The sequence below is a fragment of the Cherax quadricarinatus genome, chromosome 33 (genome assembly GCF_038502225.1).
Source record: "Cherax quadricarinatus isolate ZL_2023a chromosome 33, ASM3850222v1, whole genome shotgun sequence".
NCBI classification, from domain to species: Eukaryota; Metazoa; Arthropoda; class Malacostraca; order Decapoda; family Parastacidae; genus Cherax; species Cherax quadricarinatus.
In genome coordinates this window covers 11,223,035-11,246,718 of record NC_091324.1, presented here as the reverse complement: position 1 = coordinate 11,246,718, position 23,684 = coordinate 11,223,035, and the positions used below count along the sequence as shown (strand labels likewise).

At 39.0% G+C, this 23,684-nt stretch overlaps 1 protein-coding gene across 1 annotated transcript in view; it reads left to right on the top strand.

The window, feature by feature from the left end:
• The first annotated feature begins 1,003 nt into the window (after window positions 1-1,003).
• Window positions 1,004-23,684, top strand: part of EMC1 (ER membrane protein complex subunit 1) — an 85,342-nt gene continuing 62,661 nt past the window's right edge. The window contains 2 exon segments of the mRNA XM_070090793.1: window positions 1,004-1,134; window positions 21,001-21,119. Of these exon segments, the coding sequence (XP_069946894.1) occupies window positions 1,043-1,134; window positions 21,001-21,119 (211 nt within the window). The 5' untranslated portion in view covers window positions 1,004-1,042.

Genomic DNA, 23,684 nt, shown 5'->3' with positions numbered 1-23,684 from the left:
GAACATGTAGGCCAGGATGAGTTACAACAATTGGATATGATGAATGTGGAAGACAGAGTAGAACAATTTTATAAATCAAGTTTATAAAATTGCTCACAAACAGTATCCAGAATATCTTGCTCCAATTTTGTCAAGGCTGGGAACCGGAGCAATCATAGTACTAGGGTAAGAGAGCACAACTTTGTAGTACCCACAGTTAGTGACCAGGTTTCAAACACGTTTTATTGTACAGCAATAAAGGATTGGAACAGACTGCCCGCACATGTCAAAGCCAGTCATAGCATGAACCACTTCAAGAAGAGAGCCAAAAGGTGCCTAATGAATGTACCGACTGAAAGGGAGAAGAATGAATTTTTATTTTTTTTAGCTAACACACGCAATCTTCCCATATTCCTAGTATATCTCCTTTATAGTGTAATAATAAGATATTATCTCATTTATATTATAAAAATAAGCCTGCCCATAATGCTCTGCATACAAGGGGCTTTTGGCATGTACACCCAATCACTATATTTCTTTGTACAACTATGTATCATATCCAAATAAAAAATATAAATAAATAAACAAATTAAATAAGGTAAAAGGACCCCAATGGAAATAAGTCACTTTGACTTTTTTGGGTTATCCCAGGTTCTTTACACATATGTTGCTATGTATAATATATGTAACTGTATTTGTGTTAACATGAATAAACTTACTGACTTACTTATTTACTTACTTACTTACTTACTTACTTACCTACTTAATAAAACAAAGAAATAATAATTTTTTGACAATTATTTTTCTCAAAAATAGCAGTCGACAGAGGTTGACGAACATAAATTCCGTATTATTTTATAGATATAATTTTCTTTACCTACGAATTCTCAACTCACATAATATAAATTTGCATTAGTAGACACTTATATTTTAGATATATATTAACGTTAAAATCATTTTTTACCCTAAGTAAATACTTTACAAGGAAATATACGATAAAATACTAGACAACATGAGGCGGATATTTGCTTGTGCAGATGACGCTTTACTACTGACAGGAGCCATGGCAGCACACCTGTACTGGCTATTATTCTGTCTTACGTCTTTCTCAGCTACATATGGCCTTTATGAAGATCAAATAGGAAAGTTTGACTGGTAAGATGCTCTTTCAATACAAAATAGCACTACTTGATTAAGCACTAATGCTCAGTTGTGTTTGCAAAGGCCGGTCCCCAATACAAATATATTGTTCTAGCCAATAAAGGTTCCTTGATTCCAGTGAGGGGATCTTGATCCAAGGAATTGGACCTATGGCCACTCCATCCTTGGATTAAACCTGATTGTTTCCCATTCCCTAGAATTTTATGGCCGCTAGGGGTTTAGTGCTTTCCCCGTAAATATAAAACTTTATACCCATTTTGGGCTTAGTGCTTCTTCCCACAATTATAAAAGTAATTTATGCCTAAAATTAATGTTTGTTGACAGCATTGTACATTTTCAAAGGAATGCTTTATACATTATTTTTTTAAACTATATTATTCCCCCCCCCCCTCAGGGAAGGTTCATTGACGCTGGTGAGGGGCTCTTGATCTAGGGAATTGGATCTGTGTTCCACTTACCTGAATTAGGCCTGAATACCTTCCCCCCCAACGTGCGCTGTATAATCCTATGGATTTAGCACTCCCCCACTATTATATATATATTCCATCATTGTCCCATAGTCATGGTCCCCCCTTCCCTCAGGATTCAAAAGAACCATGATTTTTTCATTCATTAGGTCTCTACTAAAGATTTAAAACTTGTCCTCAACAAAACAAGAAATTCAGCTTCCTGCCTGTTTTATGATGCCTTGACTTTCTTGGGTTATTCTGGGTGGCTAACCCTCTGGGTTAAAAATCTAAACAAATCTCAGTCTTATATACATCTCAGTTTTTTTTTTGGGGGGGGAGGGGAGGGGTTGTGTAAAATAACTGGAAACATCATCACTTTTTGCTCTTTCTGATCGTGTAGTACACAAGAACATAAGAAAAAGGAACACTGCAGCAGGCCTACTGACCCATGCAAAGCAGATCCATGTCTCCCCCTTCCCCCTAGATTAGCCCAGTTAGGTTGGGTTAGGTTAGGACGTGTGTGCCTGGGCTGCTCATACGTTCGTGACTCACTCTCGGGTACATTAAATGCCTTATTTTAGGTTAATACATGTATACATGAATGTTATCGGACTGGTGGTATTGTTGGTACTGGGGGGGGATTTTTTTTTTTCCGGCATTAGTATCTGTATCTGTTGGTTTGGCCTCCACTCCAAACCAACAGATACAGATACTAATGCCGGAAAAAAAATCCCCCCCCAGTACCAACAATACCACCAGTCCGATAACATTCTTCTTTGCAAATATACAGGGTCTAAAGCCAGCAACAAACAACAAAATACCTTTCATCCGTGGACTGCTTGCAGAGGCAAAGGCAATGTTCGCGGCTTTCACTGAGACCCACATAAAGGATCACTTGGACAACGAAATATGGATCCCAGGTTACAACCTATACAGATGTGACAGAGTGAACAGGCAAAAGGGGGGGGTTGGCCTGTACATTGCAGAGTCACTTGTTTGCACAGAACTGCTAAATGCCTCAAATGATGTAGTGGAAGTTTTAGCAGTAAAGGTCGAGAACCAAAACCTAGTCATTGTGATAGTCTACAAGCCTCCGGATGCAACATCCCAGCAATTCCAGGAACAGCTGTTAAAAATTGACCACTGTCTGGAAAACCTTCCAGCTCCTGCACCCAACATCTTGCTCCTGGGGGATTTCAACTTAAGGCACCTAAAATGGAGGAATATAGCAAATAATATTGTTGCAGTAATAACACCAGGAGGCAGCTCTGATGAAAACTCACACTCACGCGAGCTTTTAAATCTCTGCACAAAATTCAATTTAAACCAGCAAATAATAGAGCCTACTAGACTGGAGAATACACTAGACCTCATCTTCACTAACAATGATGATCTGATAAGAAATATCACCATATCAAAAACAATATACTCAGATCACAACATAATTGAGGTTCAGTCATGTATGCGCGGAGCCCCAGACCGACATAATGAGATTAGTCACGAGGGAGCATTCACCAAATTCAACTTCAATAACAAAAACATAAAGTGGGACCAAGTAAACCAAGTCCTAACCGATATAAGCTGGGAAGATATACTAAGCAACACAGACCCCAACTTATGCCTAGAACAGATTAACTCGGTGGCACTCGATGTATGCACAAGGCTTATTCCTCTAAGAAAAAGGAGGAGTAGATGTAAAACAGAAAGAGACAGGCGCTCCCTTTACAGGCGACGGAAAAGAATAACAGAGCGGCTAAAAGAGGTCAATATATCTGAAATGCGTAGGGAGACACTGGTCAGAGAAATAGCAAGCATCGAACTTAAGCTAAAAGAATCCTTTAGGAGTCAGGAATCGCGGGAAGAACTAAAAGCCATAAATGAAATCGAAAGAAACCCAAAGTATTTCTTCTCCTATGCCAAATCAAAATCGAGAACAACGTCCAGTATTGGGCCCCTACTTAAACAAGATGGGTCCTACACAGATGACAGCAAGGAAATGAGTGAGCTACTCAAGTCCCAATATGACTCAGTTTTTAGCAAGCCGCTAACCAGACTGAGAGTCGAAGATCAAAATGAATTTTTTATGAGAGAGCCACAAAATTTGATTAACACAAGCCTATCCGATGTTATCCTGACGCCAAATGACTTCGAACAGGCGATAAATGACATGCCCATGCACTCTGCCCCAGGGCCAGACTCATGGAACTCTGTGTTCATCAAGAACTGCAAGAAGCCCCTATCACGAGCCTTTTCCATCCTATGGAGAGGGAGCATGGACACGGGGGTCGTCCCACAGTTACTAAAAACAACAGACATAGCCCCACTCCACAAAGGGGGCAGTAAAGCAACAGCAAAGAACTACAGACCAATAGCACTAACATCCCATATCATAAAAATCTTTGAAAGGGTCCTAAGAAGCAAGATCACCACGCATCTAGAAACCCATCAGTTACACAACCCAGGGCAACATGGGTTTAGAACAGGTCGCTCCTGTCTGTCTCAACTATTGGACCACTACGACAAGGTCCTAAATGCACTAGAAGACAAAAAGAATGCAGATGTAATATATACAGACTTTGCAAAAGCCTTCGACAAGTGTGACCATGGCGTAATAGCGCACAAAATGCGTGCTAAAGGAATAACAGGAAAAGTCGGTCGATGGATCTATAATTTCCTCACTAACAGAACACAGAGAGTAGTCGTCAACAGAGTAAAGTCCGAGGCAGCTACGGTGAAAAGCTCTGTTCCACAAGGCACAGTACTCGCTCCCATCTTGTTCCTCATCCTTATATCCGACATAGACAAGGATGTCAGCCACAGCACCGTGTCTTCCTTTGCAGATGACACCCGAATCTGCATGACAGTGTCTTCCATTGCAGACACTGCAAAGCTCCAGGCAGACATCAACCAAATCTTTCAGTGGGCTGCAGAAAACAATATGAAGTTCAACGATGAGAAATTTCAATTACTCAGATATGGTAAACATGAGGAAATTAAATCTTCATCAGAGTACAAAACAAATTCTGGCCACAAAATAGAGCGAAACACCAACGTCAAAGACCTGGGAGTGATCATGTCGGAGGATCTCACCTTCAAGGACCATAACATTGTATCAATCGCATCTGCTAGAAAAATGACAGGATGGATAATGAGAACCTTCAAAACTAGGGAGGCCAAGCCCATGATGACACTCTTCAGGTCACTTGTTCTATCTAGGCTGGAATATTGCTGCACACTAACAGCACCTTTCAAGGCAGGTGAAATTGCCGACCTAGAAAATGTACAGAGAACTTTCACGGCGCGCATAACGGAGATAAAACACCTCAATTATTGGGAGCGCTTGAGGTTCCTAAACCTGTATTCCCTGGAACGCAGGAGGGAGAGATACATGATTATATACACCTGGAAAATCCTAGAGGGACTAGTACCGAACTTGCACACGAAAATCACTCATTACGAAAGCAAAAGACTTGGCAGACGATGCACCATCCCCCCAATGAAAAGCAGGGGTGTCACTAGCACGTTAAGAGACCATACAATAAGTGTCAGGGGCCCGAGACTGTTCAACTGCCTCCCAGCACACATAAGGGGGATTACCAACAGACCCCTGGCAGTCTTCAAGCTGGCACTGGACAAGCACCTAAAGTCAGTTCCGGATCAGCCGGGCTGTGGCTCGTATGTTGGTTTGCGTGCAGCCAGCAGCAACAGCCTGGTTGATCAGGCTCTGATCCACCAGGAGGCCTGGTCTCAGACCGGGCCGCGGGGGCGTTGACCCCCGGAACTCTCTCCAGGTAAACTCCAGATCTATGGTATTTTCTTCAAAATTACGTAAGAAACACGTTACATAGCATATAAACATGCCTTTGTTGCTCGTTCACTCAGTGTGTCCCTCTAGTCCTAACGCCATAGTACAGTAATACTAATACAGGTCCACGATCACAAATCCAGCATCATTGGGACCTGTAGTTTGCCAGATTACTGAGTTTTCCGGATTGCAGAGTGGCTAGGTTAAAATTCACTTAATATAATTAACCAGCTTGACTTAAACAAGAAAGTTCATTTAACATTGGCAAAAATCGAACATTTCTGCTGCTTTGAGTTCAGTTTCAAGGTACTTTTAGTTGTGAAACCAATCAAAATCATATCTATTTCTGTAATATATCTTCCATTCTGTCAAATGAGACCAAAAAAAGAGAATACAACTATAAAAACCACATGAAAGTATACTTCAAAGAGGTAGCTAATGGCTGAGAAGTGAAATCCCTTATTTAACGTCCGTTTTTTTTTTTTTTTTCTTTTTTTTTTTGTGTATGTTAAGAAGCATCTTTCCATCGTACATTGCCCAAGCACTGATAAGATAGCCCAACAAACAGTTGAGAAAAGAAATATTTACCAAAAATCATATATGGCAAGCCCAAACCAGGTACTGGAAATAACTCACTTCGACTTTTTTGGGTTATCCTAGGTTCTCTATACATACACTGCTATGTACGATAATCTGTGTAACTGTATTTGTGTATATGTACCTGAATAAACTTACTTGCTTACTTCTATTCTGTTTACTAAGTACAAGAAACCACCCATTCACCTATTTCAGCTACCCAATAAAGTGGTCAGAAATTGGCAATTTGGCCAATTTCACACAAATTTCAAAAGATGCTAGTTTCAAAATAGGGTCCAGAATAAACAATGCAGACATTCCTGGCACTAAAATAACATTTTTCTCTGTTTATTAGTCGCATCTCCAGGCCCCTCTTATATTACTCTTGCTTACCATTTGGAATTTTATTCACACAAAATATAGAAGATTTACTGTTATGCAGACTAGTGCATTATTGTAATAATTGTATAAATAATGTCATCCCATTCTTGACTGCCTGGAGTTTACCTGGAGAGAGTTCTGGGGGTCAGTGCCCCCATGGCCTGGTCTGTGACCAGGCCCCATGGTGGATCAGGGCCTGATCAACCAGGCTGTTACTGCTGACTGCATGCAATCCAACGTACGAACCACAGCCTGGCTGGTCAGGTACCGACTTTAGGTGCTTGTCCAGTGCCTGCTTGAAGACAGCCAGGGGTCTATTGGTAATCCCCCTTATATATGCTGGGAGGCAGTTGAAGTGTCTTGGGCCCTTGACACTTATTGTGTTGTCTCTTAACGTGCTAGTGACACCCCTGCTTTTCATTGGGGGATGTTGCATCGTCTGCCGAGTCTTTTGCTTTCGTAGGGAGTGATTTTCATGTGCAAGTTTGGTACTAGTCCCTCTAGGATTTTCCAGGTGTATATAATCATGTATCTCTCCTGCCTGCATTCCAGGGAGCACAGGTTCAGGAACTTCAAGCGCTCCCAGTAATTGAGGTGTTTTATCTCAGTTATGCGTGCCCTGAAGGTTCTCAGTACATTTTCTAGGTCAGCAATTTCACCTGCCTTGAAAGGTGCTGTTAGTGTGCAGCAACATTCCAGCCTAGATAGAACAAGCGACCTGAAGATTGTCATCATGGGCTTGGCATCCTTAGTTTTAAAGGTTCTCATTATCCATCATGTCATTTTTCTAGCAGATGCGATTGATACAATGTTTTGGTTCTTGAAGGTGAGATCCTCCTACATGATCACTCCCAGGTCTTTGACGTTAGTTTTTCACTCTTTTGTGTGGTTGGAATTTGTTTTATACTCTGATGAAGTTTTAATTTCCTCACGCTTACCATACCGGAGTAATTGAAATTTCTCATCGTTGAACTTCATATTGTTTTCTGCAGCCCATTGAAAGATTTGGTTGATGTCCACCTGGAGCCTTGCAGTGTGTGCAATGGAAGTCACCGCGTATTGGAATTTGGACTGGCAGGCAGACAGGTATTGGACAGCGACGTCATTTCTTTACTCTTGAACATCGCTAAAGAATAGAACATTTCCACTACTTTGAGCTCAATTTCAGTGTACTTTTCATTGTGAAAGCAATCAAAATCATATCTATTTCTGTAATATATCTTGCATTATATGAAATGAGACCAAAGAAAACGAGTATACAACAATAAATACCATACGAAAATATACTGCTGTGGGGCCGCTAATGGCTGAGAAGTGAACTCCGTTATTTATGGTCTGATTTCTTTAATTTTTGGTGTATGTTAAGCGTCTTTCCATCATATATTGCCTGAGTTTCAATAAGATAGCCCAACAAACAGAAAAAAAAATAATTATAATATAATAATGTATTTACTACAAGTACATATACATGGTATACAGGCCTAGCTGGCATCAGTGATGTACTACTACTGTATATAGAAAGCCCCATGTTATACTTAGCATTTCATTCAAATTAGGTCAGTGTCCCAGTATAAGACCCACACCAGTCTACTATAATAATAATAGTAATAATAATAATCTTTATTTACTACAAGTACATGTATATGGTATACAGTCCTAGCTGACAACAATGACATACTACTACATAGAAAGCCACTTGTTATGCTGAGCATCTCGGGCAAATTAGGTCAGTGTCCCAGGATGCGACCCACACCAGTCGACTAACACCCAGGTACCCATTTTACTGATGGGGAACATAGACAACAGGTGGAAAGAAACACGCCCAATGTTTCTACTCTGGCTGGGAATCGAACCCAGGCCCTCGCCGTGTGAAGCGAGAGCGTTAACCACCAGGTACCCATTTACTGATGGGTGAACATAGACAGCAGGTGTAAAGAAAGACGCCCAGTGTTCCTACCCTTGCTGGGAATCAAATATTTACCAAAAATAATATATGGCTAGCCCAAGCCAGATACTAGAAATAACCCACTTTGTCTAACTTTTTTGGGTTACCCTAGGTTCTCTACACACACGTTGTTGTGTGTGATAATCTGTTTAGAGAAAATAGCTTTATGGTGCAGTATGAGTGTATCACAGTTAGCCCTGTGCTATACTACTCTGTTTTCTCTAATATAAGCCCCCAAGATGGATAGGAGAATGGTACTTGTACCCCATGTCCTCTTCATACCTCCATCGAACTACTTGGTATTATGCCAACTATTACTAATTCTGGAGTATTTAACATGTTCTTATGTTATTTATATTGTTTATTATGTCATGTTAGATCAGTTGTGATAGGCAAATAAGCCGTAGTGTTGATATTAGCATAATAATAAAGCATATTTCCCTGCATCACGAGACTGAGCTCATGGCAACTGACAGTGGCTTCAAAACGACCTTATCTTTAATGGACAGTGTACTGTGTAGGTGCTTTATACAACGAGAAGCATTTCTTTTATTCCTTGGAATCATGGCTAGGGCTAAAGTAAGCAGGTTATAACAATAAATGGAGAAAAAGAAATTGGAATGACTTATGCAGCAAGTAGTGTCACCAGACAGTACCAGCAGGTTGATGTGACTACCCTGGAAATTTGAAATTATGCTAGCCGAAATTAGTGATGGCAGACCTGTAGTATGTAATAATAATCACTTGGGTACATTAAATGTCTTATTTTAGTTTAATATAGACATTTTCATTAATCCATCTGTGATATTTTCTTAAATTATGTAAGAAACACGTTACACAGCATATAAAAATGTAATGTTTATATGCGGTGAAGGGTAAACATTACGTTTTCTCTGATCCAGTATTAGAGAAAACTATGAATCTGCATTGGCCCAGTAACCATCCTTAATACATAAGCTTTTGTTTACAATTCTCGGCATGAATTATTCCTTACTTCTCCCTTTGTTTATGATAGCATTAACCCTTTGACTGTTTCAGTCGTATATATACGTCTTACGAGCCACCGTGTTTGACGTATTTATATGCATAAATTCTAGCAGCTTCAAATCAAGCAGGAGAAAGCTGGTAGGCCTACATGAGAGAGAATGGGTCTGATTGGTGGGTGTGCACCCTGTGAAAAAAAAATCGGGGACTCAGTAGTGCATTGTGGGAATGCACCACCAGTGATGGAAGTGCCAGTAAAAGTGAATTTCATGGTTTTAGAGTGGGTGTGACCGAAAGCAGTGCCCAGGATAACGTAATTAATGATGAAAATCCAGATGACCCTCAACCTTCCACCTCTGGTGCTAGGCCATCTCATTCACGTTCACCTGTACCAGGACGAAAGAGGAAACTATTTGCCCTTGTACAAGACTCAGGTGTGAGCAGTGAAAGTGATAGTGATAGTGATTTCAAAACTATTGAAAGCAGTTCTAGTTGCGACAGTGAGGGCGAATATTCTCCAGTGAAGCAGCAGTATATACGACATAGCATGCGTTCTGGTAGTGTGTCATATGTTGTTCCAAGGGGAATGAGTAAATCTCGGAGTACATCCCGTGGCCCTACACCACGAACTGATAGTGAAGATGACGATATTGTTACAATGGGGATGAATGATATGCTTAGGGCAGCAGGTGGTGGTGGTGGTAGTGGTGGTGGCGGTAGTGGTGGTGGCAGTAGTGGTGGTGGCGGTAGTGGTGGTGGCGGTAGTGGTGGTGGCATGAGTCACTTGGCACCAGCAGTGGGCCACGCTACTACTCATGATGCTAACTCAGCACAGCCACAGCCAGCCTCAACCAACCCCACACTCCCACAACATCCACAACCACAACCTGTAAATATCCAGTACCCACCAGCAGACCGCATCTGGGATTGGCAGCAAGGTGACAATTTTGTTTCCAATCCCCATCACTTTGATGAAACACAAAGTGGAATGTGGACATCATGTACACATGGGAACAAGGCTACTGAACTGGAATGCTTTCAGTTATTCTTTGATGAACCCCTGATGGACATTATTGTCAGGGAAAGCAATACTTACTTTGAGTACACCATGATAAACAAAGTTCTTTCACCAAGATCATGCCTACACCAGTGGACGGACACAACTGTGGCAGAGATGTATCTGTTCTTTGCCACAATAATGCTTATGCCACATGTGTATAAGCACAGTATCAACACATACTGGTTGACAGACTGCCTGATTTCAACCCCAGCTTTTGGTGACATTATACCCGTGAATAGATTTGTGCTGCTGTTACATATGCTACACTTTTCAGACAAAACAAGGCCTGACACAAGCGACAGGTTATATAAGATCAGAAATGTGTTTATGTACCTGAAACAAAAGTGCTGTATGTATTTTTATCCCTTCTGGGAGCTTGTTATTGATGAGTCTTTGATTTTGTTCAAAGGCAAACTGTCATTCAAGCAGTACATACCAAGCAAGAGGAAACACTTTGGTATAAAGTTATTTGTACTGTGTGATTGCAAAAGTGGTCTGGTTTTGGATATAATTGTGTACACTGGCAGTAAAACATTGCAAGATACCAGGAAGTTACTGGGTATCTCTGGTGATGTGGTTAGAAGAATGATGGAGCCAAATCTTGGTAAGGGGCATATTTTATACACTGACAACTGGTACACAAGCCCTTTACTCAGTGATTTCTTGCGAGTGAACATGACAGATGTGCGTGGCACAGTGCATGGAAATTGTAAGCATATGTCTAGGTTCGATGCTGGCACTCGTAGAGATGATGATCAGGTGTTTGCTGCCAATGACATCATGGCATTTTGGTGGCAGGACAAACATGATGTCACACTGTTGATAACAGTTCACCAACACAAAATGGTAGACAGTGGCAAGCAGAATAGAGACCAATGAACCCATTGTAAAACCTGCAGCTGTGATGGATTACAACCTTAATATGTGCTTAGTGGACAAATGTGACATGCAGATTGGGTTTGCTGATTGTGTTCGCAAGAGTTATAAGTGGTACATAAAATTCTTTTTTCCATCTTCTTGACATTTCCATGCTGAATGCTTATAATATGTATAACTTGAAGACCAACAACAAACCCAAATACAGTGGACCCCCGCATAACGATTACCTCCGAATGTGACCAATTATGTAAGTGTATTTATGTAAGTGCGTTTGTACGTGTATGTTTGGGGGTCTGAAATGGACTAATCTACTTCACAATATTTCTTATGGGAACAAATTCGGTCAGTACTGGCACCTGAACATACTTCTGGAGTGAAAAAATATCGTTAACCGGGGGTCCACTGTATGGTGAATTTTGTTTGTCAGTTATCAGACAAATAATATTCAAGTACCAAGGAACAACACTTGCAATAGACCAACGCCTGCGAAATTACCAACACATGCCATCTCGTCTGAGGCCTGCTACTGCTTTCAAGAAAAATGCTCAGAAGAGGTGTTATGACTGTGCACATACCACAAAATGCCCACAAAAATGCAGACACACTCATTTTGTGTGTGAGGAGTGTAAAACACCATTGTGCATACACCTATGTTTCAAAGAATTCCACAAGCTGCAGCAGTTCTAGGAAAGTGTCCAGTGATTGTTCATATGTATAGAACAATCATAATAAACAATTTTTTATATTGTTTGTGTTTACAAAACAATATGATGATACTAGTGTTTTTGCTATAATTGTGTTACATTCAACGAATGTATGTATGAACATTGCACCATACTTTGGTCTCACAGGCCACATAAGTTATGTGAAAAAATAAAAATGAAAACAAGAAACCTTCGAATACAAGTAAACCAAAGTTTACCGGGTGAGCAGCAGTCGCCGCTGTTGCCATACGCGGCTCATTTTCTGCCAACTTCGCGCCTCTATATCTTGGTAAGTACTGATGGCAAAATTTTTTTGTTTTTTTTGACTAAAACACTCAGAAAAATAATCTTAACATTTTCATATTTATATATTTTTCAACACCCAGAGACACTTCAGGATTAGGAGTTTCAACAGTCAAAGGGTTAAAGGTAGTTGTTAGAAACGATTAAACTCAGTGAACATGGTCTGTCGATGGTAATAATATGGCTGTAGGCCGCAGTGTATGTAGCCAGTAGGTATACATTGGGATGTAGTCTGCCTGGGACTACAAATAAATAATACTTGCCAACAAGTCTTCAATAAAAGTATGTAATGTTCATTTATCATTAAAAGTAGTCATTTATATTTATTTCTCGTTGTTTTCTGTATGTAAAACTATAGTTATTTTCTGTAAAATGTATTTTTTGTTTATTTTTTGTTAACATTTTTGGGAGCAGATTAATTACGAAAACCAGGGGTCTTCTGTATGTCATTGTTGTCATATAGGCCAGTATACCATGTACATGTACTTGTAGAAATAGATATTTATTATTATTATTACAGTGGACCCCCGGTATTCGATATTAATCCGTTCCTGAGAGCTCATCGAATACCGAAAATATCGAAAAGCGAATCAATTTTCCTCATAAGAAATAATGGAAATCAAATTAATCTGTGCAAGACACCCAAATGTATGAAAAAAAAAATTTTTACCACATGAAATATTAAGTTTAATGCAATAGAATAATTACAATAACAATAGAATAATTGACACTTACCTTTAATGAAGATCTGGTGATGATTGATGGGATGGGAGGAGGGGAGAGGTGTTAGTGTTTAGAAGGGGAACCCCCTTCCATTAGGACTTAAGGTAGCAAGTCCTTTTCCGGGGTTACTTCCCTTCTTCTTTTAATGCCACTAGGACCAGCTTGAGAGTCACTGGACTTCTGTCGCACAACATATCTGTCCATAGTGGCCTGTACCTCCCATTCTTTTATGACATTCCTAAATTGTTTCACAACATTGTCAGTGTAATAGGCACCAGCACGGCTTGCAATAGCTGTGTTAGGGTGATTGTCATCAAAAAAGGTTTGCACTTTAACCCCTTCAGGGTCCAAGGCCCAAATCTGAAGTGGTGCCCCAGTGTCCAAGAATTTTCAAAAAAAAAATTTATTTTTTCTCATGAAATGGTAGAGAATCTTTATGTGAAGGTAATAAAACAAAAAGTACGAGATTTGATGGAAAATTGACGAAATTATGCTCTCACGAATTTTGATGTGTCAGCGATATTTACGAATCGGCGATTTTGCCGACTTTGACTCCCATTTTAGGCCAATTACATTATTCCAGTCAACCAAATTCTTAGCTATTTCACTAGTATTACTTCTATTCTATCGATTGAGCACAAGAAATCGCCAAGTCAACTGTTTCAACTACAAAATAAAGTGATCGGAAATTGTTAATTTGGCCAATTTAACACAAAGTTCAAAATATTCCAATTTCAAAATAGGGTCCAGAGTAAACAATGTAGGTATTCCTGGAACTAAACTAACATTTCCTCTGTTCATTAGTTACGTTTTGAGGCTTTACAAATAAATTCCATTTTGATTTTTTATTCACACCAAAAAATAGAAGATTTACTGTTATGCAGTACTGTAATAATTGTATAAATATCATCACCATATTTGTGAATGTATATTAGATCCACCAGCTGGCGTGTATTAGACGTGTGAGGGCGTTTGTTTACTCTTGAATATTGGCAAAAATTTAACATTTCCGCTACTTTGAGCTCAGTTTCAAGCCGTTTCCAGTGCTAAAACCAATCAAAATCATCTCTATTTCTGTAATATGTCTTCCTTTCTATCAAATGAGACCAAGAAATCGCAAATACAACTATAAAAAACATACGAAAAAACACTGCAAAGTCGCTGTTTTAATCGAAAAATCATGATTTCAGTTTTTTCTCTCATTATACACAGTGTGCTGCAGGATTTGTTTTATGTGGTGCACACATACCACATAGATGTATTCTCTCATATCTATGCCCAAATGTACCACTCACAGTTTATCAGAGTGAGCTGAGCTCATGACGTATATCTACGGTTTGGACCCTGAACGTACAGCCGTAGATCTACGGGACGGACCCTGAAAGGGTTAAGCCACATTGCACACATTTCCTTAATCTTTGAAGTAGGCAACTTCTTCAATTTCTCTATCCCCTCCTCCAGAGCAGTTTCCTCAGGTCTGGCCTCTTGCTGTTCAAGATCTAGCAGCTCATCAGTGGTTAGTTCTTCATTGTCCTCCTCCACCAACTCTTCCACATCCTCCCCACTAACCTCCAACCCCAAGGACTTCCACAATGGATTCCTCAACTGGCATAGGCTTCTCAGGGTTAGCCTCAAATCCTACACATTCTGGCCACAGTTTTTTCCAAGCAGAGTTCAAGGTCCTCTTAGTCACTCCCTCCCAAGCCATACCTATAAGGTTTATACAATTGAGGATATTAAAGTGATCCTTCCAAAACTCTTTTAGAGTCAGTTGAGTTTCTGTGGTCACTACAAAGCACTTTTGAAACATAGCTTTTGGGTACAGTTTCTTGAAGTTGGAAATGACCTGCTGGTCCATGGGCTGCAGGAGAGTAGTAGTATTAGGAGGCAAAAACTTGACCTTAATGAAGCTCATGTCCCCAGAAAGTCACTCTGCCAAGTCTGTAGGATGACTAGGGGCATTGTCTAATACCAGGAGGCACTTAAGGTCTAATTTCTTTTCAATTAGGTAATTTTTCACAGTGGGGGCAAATGCATTGTGTAACCAGTCATAAAAAAAGTCCATAGTGACCCATGCCTTACTGTTTGCCCTCCACAGCACACACAAATTAGCCTTGAGGACATTGTTTTTCCTGAACACTCTGGGAGTTTCAGAGTGATACACCAATAAAGGCTTCACTTTGCAATCACCACTAGCATTGGCACACATCAACAGAGTAAGCCTGTCTTTCATAGGCTTATGTCCTGGGAGTGCCTTTTCCTCCTGAGTAATGTAGGCCCTGCTTGGCATTTTCTTCCAAAACAGGCCTATTTTGTTGCAATTAAACACTTGTTTGGGTTTCAAGTCTTCACTGTATGTAATCCTTGAATTCCTTCACATATTTTTCAGCTGCTTTTTGGTCCGAACTGGCAGCCTCACCATGCCTAATCACACTATGTATGCCACTACGATTCTTAAATCTTTCAAACCAACTTTTGCTGCCCTTAAATTCACTCGCATCAGCACTAGTTGCAGGCAATTTCTTTACCAAATCGTCATGCAACTGCCTAGCCTTTTCACAAATGATCGCTTGAGAGATGCTATCTCCTGCTATCTGTTTTTCATTTATCCACACCAATATCAGTCTCTCAACATTTTCTAACACTTGCGGTCGCTGTTTCGTAATCACAGTTGCACTTTTTGCAAGAACAGCTTCCTTGATTGCCGTTTTCCTGGTCACTATAGTAGAGGTGGTTGATTGGGGTTTACTATACAACCTGACCAGCTCCGACACACGCACTCCACTTTCGTACTTTGCAATTATCTCTTTCTTTATTTCAATAGTCATTAGCACCTTTTTTCTCAAAGGGTTGGCACTAGAAGTTTTCTTGGGGCCCATGGTGACTTCTTTTGCAGAAACAAGCACCAAAAACAGTGATAATGTGGAATGTACCGAATGTATCCTTAGATGCGCGCGCACTGGCTGGCTTGTAAACACTGGCACACACGGGGCAGTTCAGGCCACACGCAGACACGTCTCGTACGAATCACATCGAATACCGGGTTTTCGATCGGATACCGAGGCAAAATTTTTGTGATATAATGCATCGAATACCAGATTTATCGAATACCGATGCCATCGATTACTGGGGGTCCACTGTATTAGGAAAGACCAAGGTGATGAGGATACCAAAAAGTTTAGGTAATGAAAGATTGGATATCAGGGTGGAGGGAGGGGGTATGAAGGAAGTGTATGTGCTGAGATATTGGGGGTGGGACCTGTTCACAGAAGGGTCTATAAAAGACAATGTGTACAATGGAATTGACAAGGATAAAAGGCGAGTGTGCATTGAGGTATCTGTGGAGACAAAGAACATTATCCATGGAGGCAAGAAGGAGAATGTTTGGGTGTAAAGCATAGGTTGTGAATGTTGCAGTGAGGAGGAGGATGAAGGAATGATATCATATCTGAGGGCAATGTGTATGAATATTATTTAGAGAATTTGTAGCCTGGAGATTAGAAAGAGGTGCAGAGTTATTAAAAGTATTATTCTGAGGGCTGAGGAGGGGTTGTTGAGGCAGTTCGGACATTTAGAGAGGACAGAACAAAATAGTTTGATTTGGAGCATATATAAATCTGTAATAGAGGAATCTGGAAGCAGTGCGAGGTGTGATAAGCTCTTGCAGGATGTGAGAATTTCACTTGGGCTGTTTATGGAAAGGGAAAATGTAAGTGTTGATGAGGTGAAGTCCAAATGAGATAGTTGTAACTGGATAGTCTAATATAGAGCACCATGGACCTATCTGGATTACCACCTAGCAAAGCTTGCCTTAAGGAACATATTTTAAGAACAAACTACCAAATAAGAATCTGGAAATTGCCAATATTCTTGTTTTTGAGATACCTAAACCATGAGAGGGACATGGTTGGAAGGACAAAGGAGAGCCTTTTGTGGTGTAACAGTGACATTGTCCTGCCAATTTGTGGTTAACATACTGGTGGGAGATGCTGAAGACCACCTGCTTGATAATTCTGATGATGAGACAAACCTGGAATATGCTGGAAAGAGCAATGGCTATGACTAATCTTGCCTTTTAGGCAATTAAACAATACTCATTTTACTAGTATTTTGGTTCAGTATAAGCCTGAAGACTACTGTAATTTTTCTTCACAGTCGGTACTTTTCTCAATCCTTATTTATTGCTGTTCCATAAAAAAGCGGAGATTATGTCAGGAAATCTGCAAAAGTAGAAAAATCGGTATGCTATTTGCTTTGCGAGGCTTTCTACATTGAACTGCAAAGCCAGTTGATTAATTTTTACATTTTACAGGTAGCTGAAGCTGGGAAACAAGACACTGCTATAGAAAAAGTAATACTCTGGAGACAACTACCCCCAATGGATGTAATACCACCTATAATGATCAGGAATGGAGTACCTATTCTAAATACAAGTACAGGCAAAAATAATGGATCTGAGATAATATTCAGTGGAACCTCAAAAATCGAACTTAATCCGTTCCAGGAGCTAGTTCTAAATTTGAAAAGTCTGAAATTCGAAGCAATATTTCCCATTAGAAATAATGGAAATACAATTAATCCGTTCCAGAAACCCAAAAATATTCACACAAAAAATGCATTTTATAGAGATTAATTACAGTTTTACATACAACAAATACTATAGTTTTTAATTATGTATAGTAATACATATAAAATAACATTTTTACTTACCTTTATTGAAGATTGGTGATGGCATCTGGAAGATAGGGAGGAGTAGAGAGGGAGTTGGGGTTAGTGGTTGGAAGGGGAATCCCCCTCCATGAGGACTTCAGGTAAAGCCCTCTCTGGGGTTACTTCCCTTCTGTGTCTTTTAATGCCACTAGGACCAGCTTGAGAGTCACTGGACCCCTGTCTCACAAAATAACTGTCCACAATCCTCTGTTTCTGGCACCTCTTTAACATTTCCCTAAAATGGGACATGGTTCTGTCACTGAACTTGTTGGAAAGATGGGTTGTTTCAGCTTGCTCAGGGTGGTACTTCTGCACAAACATTTCAAATTCAAAGTTTATTCTCTATAAGGATTACAATGCTGAGTTTACAGAATTTGGTTATTGTATTGTTTACATGTAGTAAAATAATAATTACAGAGTGTACCACTAGAACACCTAGCATGGCTAGGCATTTCGGGCAGACTTAAATTAAATCTTAAGTTTAAAATATTACAAAATTATGAGGTAAGTTGGTATTATGGCTAAGTGACTAAATACTAGTTTGTGAGTTTAGCAATGTGAATGCTTTTGTTTTGGCACTATACATAGTTTCAGTATTGGAGTATCACAGGCCAACTTATGACTAGTTAAGATTCATTATTTTGAGATTGAGATTGATATTTCTGTTTATGGTCAAATGGGTGAGTGATTGTAAGTGTTAACCACCAGGTGGTATTCGTGTAATTAGTTGACAGGGTGTATCAGGGAGATAAGATGTTTTCTGATGGTAGTTTTGAAGGTGATGAATGTGTCTGCAGTTTTAGAATTTTCAGGTAGGGTGTTCCAGATTTTAGGGCCTTTGACATACATTGAATTTTTGTAAAGGTTTAGTCGGACACGGGGAATGTCATAGAGATGTTTGTGTCTGGTATTGTGCCTGTGGGTTCTGTCGCAACTATCAAGAAAGCATTTTAGGTCAAGGTTAATATTGGAATTTAAGGTCCTGTAGATGTAGATTGCACAGTAGTAAGTGTGGATGTACTGAACAGGGAGTAAGTTTAGATCTATGAAGAGTGGGGGGGGTGTGTTGCCAAGGATGGGATTTAGTGATTATTCTTACTGGGGCTTTTTGTTGGGTTATTTTTGGCTTTAAGTGTGTTGCTGCAGTTGAACCCCAAGCACATATAGCATAGGTGAGGTATGGATATATAAGTGAATGGTATAGTGTGAGAAGGGCAGTTTGCGGCACGTAGTATCGTATCTTGGAGAGGATCCCAACCGTTTTGGATACTTTTTTGGTTATGTGTTGGATATGGGTGCTGAAGTTCAGGTTGTTGTCGAGGTATAGGCCTAGGAATTTGCCCTCATTATGCCTGGCAATTAGAGTGTTGTCGATCTTAATGTTAATTTGCGCATCTCCTGCTCTGCTACCAAACATAATGTAGTAGGTTTTGTCAGTGTTAAGCGTAAGTTTATTGGCTGTCATCCAAGTCGATATTTTGATCAGCTCCTCATTAACAATGGTGTTGAGGGTGGCAAGATTAGGGTGAGAGATGACATAAGTCGTGTCATCAGCAAAGAGAATGGGGTTCAGGTGTTGAGATACGTTTGGAAAATCATTGATGTATATGAGGAACATCATTCCACTTGGCACAAATCTCCTTAATCTTTGAAGAAGGCACCTCATCCACTCCCTGTATTAACACCTTTCGCAACATCAGCTTCCTTGATTTGTTCTTTCTTTGACAGGATAAAACCGATGGTCGACTTGTTTTTCCCATACATCCTGGCAAGCTCAACAAGTCTCACACCACTCTCATACTTCTGTATTATTTCCTTCTTCACATCTATGGTGTTTCTCACTTTCTTTACCACAGGGGTACCACTAGCAAGTTTCTTTGGGCCCATGGCAGCTTATTTCACAGTCCCACAAGCACTAAACACAACGAAATAATCGTAAAATGCGTGAATGAGAGCACAGGTTAGTGTTCACTCAAGCATAAACAAAGCTAGACTGCTCACGGCGCCTGCACGGGGACGTGGACAGAGCGGGCCGGCAGACAGGTCCCGTACCCGGCGGTCCGAAAATAGGGGCGCATTCGATAATAGGGACACAGATTGTCCGAAAAAATGGTCCTATTTTCGAAACGTTCAATATGTGATACGTTCGATTTTTGAGATTCCACTGTATTGTGTTATTGACCTTGATTGTATTCCGTAGATGCCAAAAGACATTATCATGCTTAACAAACTAAAAAAAAAATTAGGACACTTACTATATTATGTTTTTACTATTGTTATTTTCTTTCTGTTTTGGGTCACCCTGCCTCGGTGGGAGACGACCGACTTGTTGAAAAAAAAAAAAAAAAAACTATTGTTATTAAGTGATACATAAAGATCATGTATTTTAACTTTTAGGGCACTGTTTCTTTATCATTACAGCCTGATAGTTCATCTTTATTAGTTTTAACATTCATTCATGTAACCTTATCTTTGTGAAATTTAACTGAGAAAGCTGGCCAGAAAATCTTTTAAATGAAAATCAGGAATCACAAACTATGCTTAAGAGGATGAATTATTTCAGAATGCATCTCACTACACGACAAAGAGCAAACAATTGATATTTTTTATCATATTACATCGCTGCCAAAAAAAAATTTTAGATATAGTAAGCATGGAAGATTACTTTTTCTTGAGGACAGGTTTTAAAACTTCATTGGGAACCTAATGAACAAAAACAATTTTGGTTCTCTTGAATCCTGATGAACTTACATGAACATCCTCTCTGGCCTTGACAACCTGTATTGTGTATTTCATTTAGATATGTTTTTAAAACTAAAAGTAATCCTGTTGGTAGTTCTGATGCAAAGTATGTGTTCACTATTTATAATTGCTAATAATAATTGAAATAGGTCCCACAAAGGTGTTTCGATACCAGTGAGGGGCTCCTCATGCAAGTAACTGGACTTTTCCTCTCCTTCCTTAGGTTAAACCCAAGTGCTGCCTATTTCCCAGGCACTATATGACCCCCATGGAGTTTAGTGCTTCTGCACGATTGAAATATGTAAAAATCTAATCCAGCATACACATGTGCCTTTACTTTCCTATGTGCTTCTTACTATGTAGTTCTGTAATATTTCCTCTTCAACCTAGAAGGCCTGGTTGGAGACTGAGCCATGGGGAAGTCAGTCCCCAAAACCACTAACAGATAACACCTTAGAGTATGATTCCATTGATAACTTGTTGCAGCCTTACTGTAGCTGTAAGTACCAGAACCATTAACAGGTACAGTATTGCATCATTCCTCATGTTTCATTTTGAAGAATTGCGATGTATACAAGAAAGCATTGGCGTTCTTTCAGGGTTCAGCAGTATGTGGGTGTCGTTGAACATGCTGTTTTTGACGAGTCCAGCGTGCCTGCAAGGCGCATTATTGTGGCTACTGCACAGAATGTACTAGCTGCTCTTTCGACTAAAAATGGTGAATAAATATTGTTTATTAGTAATTATTATATGGGTTGCTATATTTGGTCACTAGGCCACTTTATATTTCTCAAGTCCAGAGGAAAATCTTATCAAGTAGTGGGATGATGATCCTGAATTTGGAGCTCATACTTAATTAAACATGTACAGGAATGTGAGAAAGTTCAGGAGCATGAACTGTACTGGAAGACTAGGGAAAGCACCTCAGAAATGTGGCCAAGGATATGCCAACACTAATGACTGAAACTAGGGAATTTATATAGTTCAATCATCTAAGTACATTAATTCACTAAAATTTCTCAAGTAACAACTTCTTTAATTACCATCAAGTTAATACATTTTTACTGCTATAATTAATTAGACCATTTATCCTTTCTTTTTTCAGTCATGCTTCAGATTTTTAACTTAGCATTATTGATTATAACTGTAATCACATCCTTAAAGTTTCTTTTTCTGTATGTTCCACCTGTCATTACCTTGCATTAAAGTGAAAAATTTCCACAACCATGTAGTATTTTTATTTTTACCTGAAATTTATGCATACTGTTGGCATCTCGCAAACTCTCTATCATTTGCATGATTTTTACAAGAAGAAACATTATTATTTTTGTACGTAGCATTTGAACACTCATTTAAGTCATATGAATGTTATGAATTCTTTCACTAAGGGTATTTAAAAGTGGAATGAGCTAGATGAAGTTGGAGGAGGAAAACTCCTTATTGGTAGTCCAATTTTTTTTTTTATTATCCATAGGGGACCATTACATAGGATCTGATGAATGTTGCCATGGTACCATTGAGCATTTTGCAGAATTCACAGGAGTCGAATAAGGGCACCACAACAATAGGTATACCTGTTTGTTTTTGCCCATAACTGCTTTTGATGTAAATTTTTATATGGCTCTAACTTCTAAACTCTGTTTTCCCAAGTGGCCAGCCAAGCTGGGTGATGGGTTCTTGTAGGATTGTGTGGTTCAGTGGGTTAAGGTGTCGTGTGATTTTCGCTCACCACGAGGCAGGGCCAAAACTATGTGGGTTCCAATCCTTGGCTAGTCGCAGTGTTGTTATTGATTCAATACCACTTGTTCATAGTCCCAATAATATCTATATATATATATATATATATATATATATATATATATATACTATATATATATATATATACTATATATATATATATATACTATATATATATATATATACTATATATATATATATATACTATATATATATATATATATAAACTATATATTTTTTTTTTATTATCACACTGGCCGATTCCCACCAAGGCAGGGTGGCCCGAAAAAGAAAAACTTTCACCATCATTCACTCCATCACTGTCTTGCCAGAAGGGTGCTTTACACTACAGTTTTTAAACTGCAACATTAACACCCCTCCTTTATATATATATATATATATATATCTATATATATATATATATATATATATATATATATATATATATATATATATATATATATATATATATATATATATATATATATATATATTATATATATATATTATATATATATATATATATATATATATATATTATATATATATATATATATATATATATATATATATATATATAATATATATATATATATATATATCTATATATATATATATATATATATAATATATATATATATCTATATAATATATATCTATATAATATATATATAGATATAATATATATATATATTGTTAAATGTTGATGAAGATAGGGAAGCTGTGATTTCGTGTATAGGGCAAGGAGGAATAACATCTTGTAGGAGTGAGGAAGAGCCAGTTGTGAGTGTGGGGGAAGTTCGTGAGGCAGTAGGTAAAATGAAAGGGGGTAAGGCAGCCGGGATTGATGGGATAAAGATAGAAATGTTAAAAGCAGGTGGGGATATAGTTTTGGAGTTGTTGGTGCAATTATATAATAAATGTATGGAAGAGGGTAAGGTACCTAGGGATTGGCAGAGAGCATGCATAGTTCCTTTGTATAAAGGCAAAGGGGATAAAAGAGAGTGCAAAAATTATAGGGGGATAAGTCTGCTGAGTATACCTGGTAAAGTGTATGGTAGAGTTATTATTGAAAGAATTAAGAGTAAGACGGAGAATAGGATAGCAGATGAACAAGGAGGCTTTAGGAAAGGTAGGGGGTGTGTGGACCAGGTGTTTACAGTGAAACATATAAGTGAACAGTATTTAGATAAGGCTAAAGAGGTTTTTGTGGCATTTATGGATTTGGAAAAAGCATATGACAGGGTGGATAGGGGGGCAATGTGGCAGATGTTGCAGGTGTATGGTGTAGGAGGTAGGTTACTGAAAGCAGTGAAGAGTTTTTACGAGGATAGTGAGGCTCAAGTTAGAGTATGTAGGAAAGAGGGAGATTATTTCCCAGTAAAAGTAGGCCTTAGACAAGGATGTGTGATGTCACCGTGGTTGTTTAATATATTTATAGATGGGGTTGTAAGAGAAATAAATGCAAGGGTCTTGGCAAGAGGCATGGAATTAAAAGATAAAGAATCACACATAAAGTGGGAGTTGTCACAGTTGCTCTTTGCTG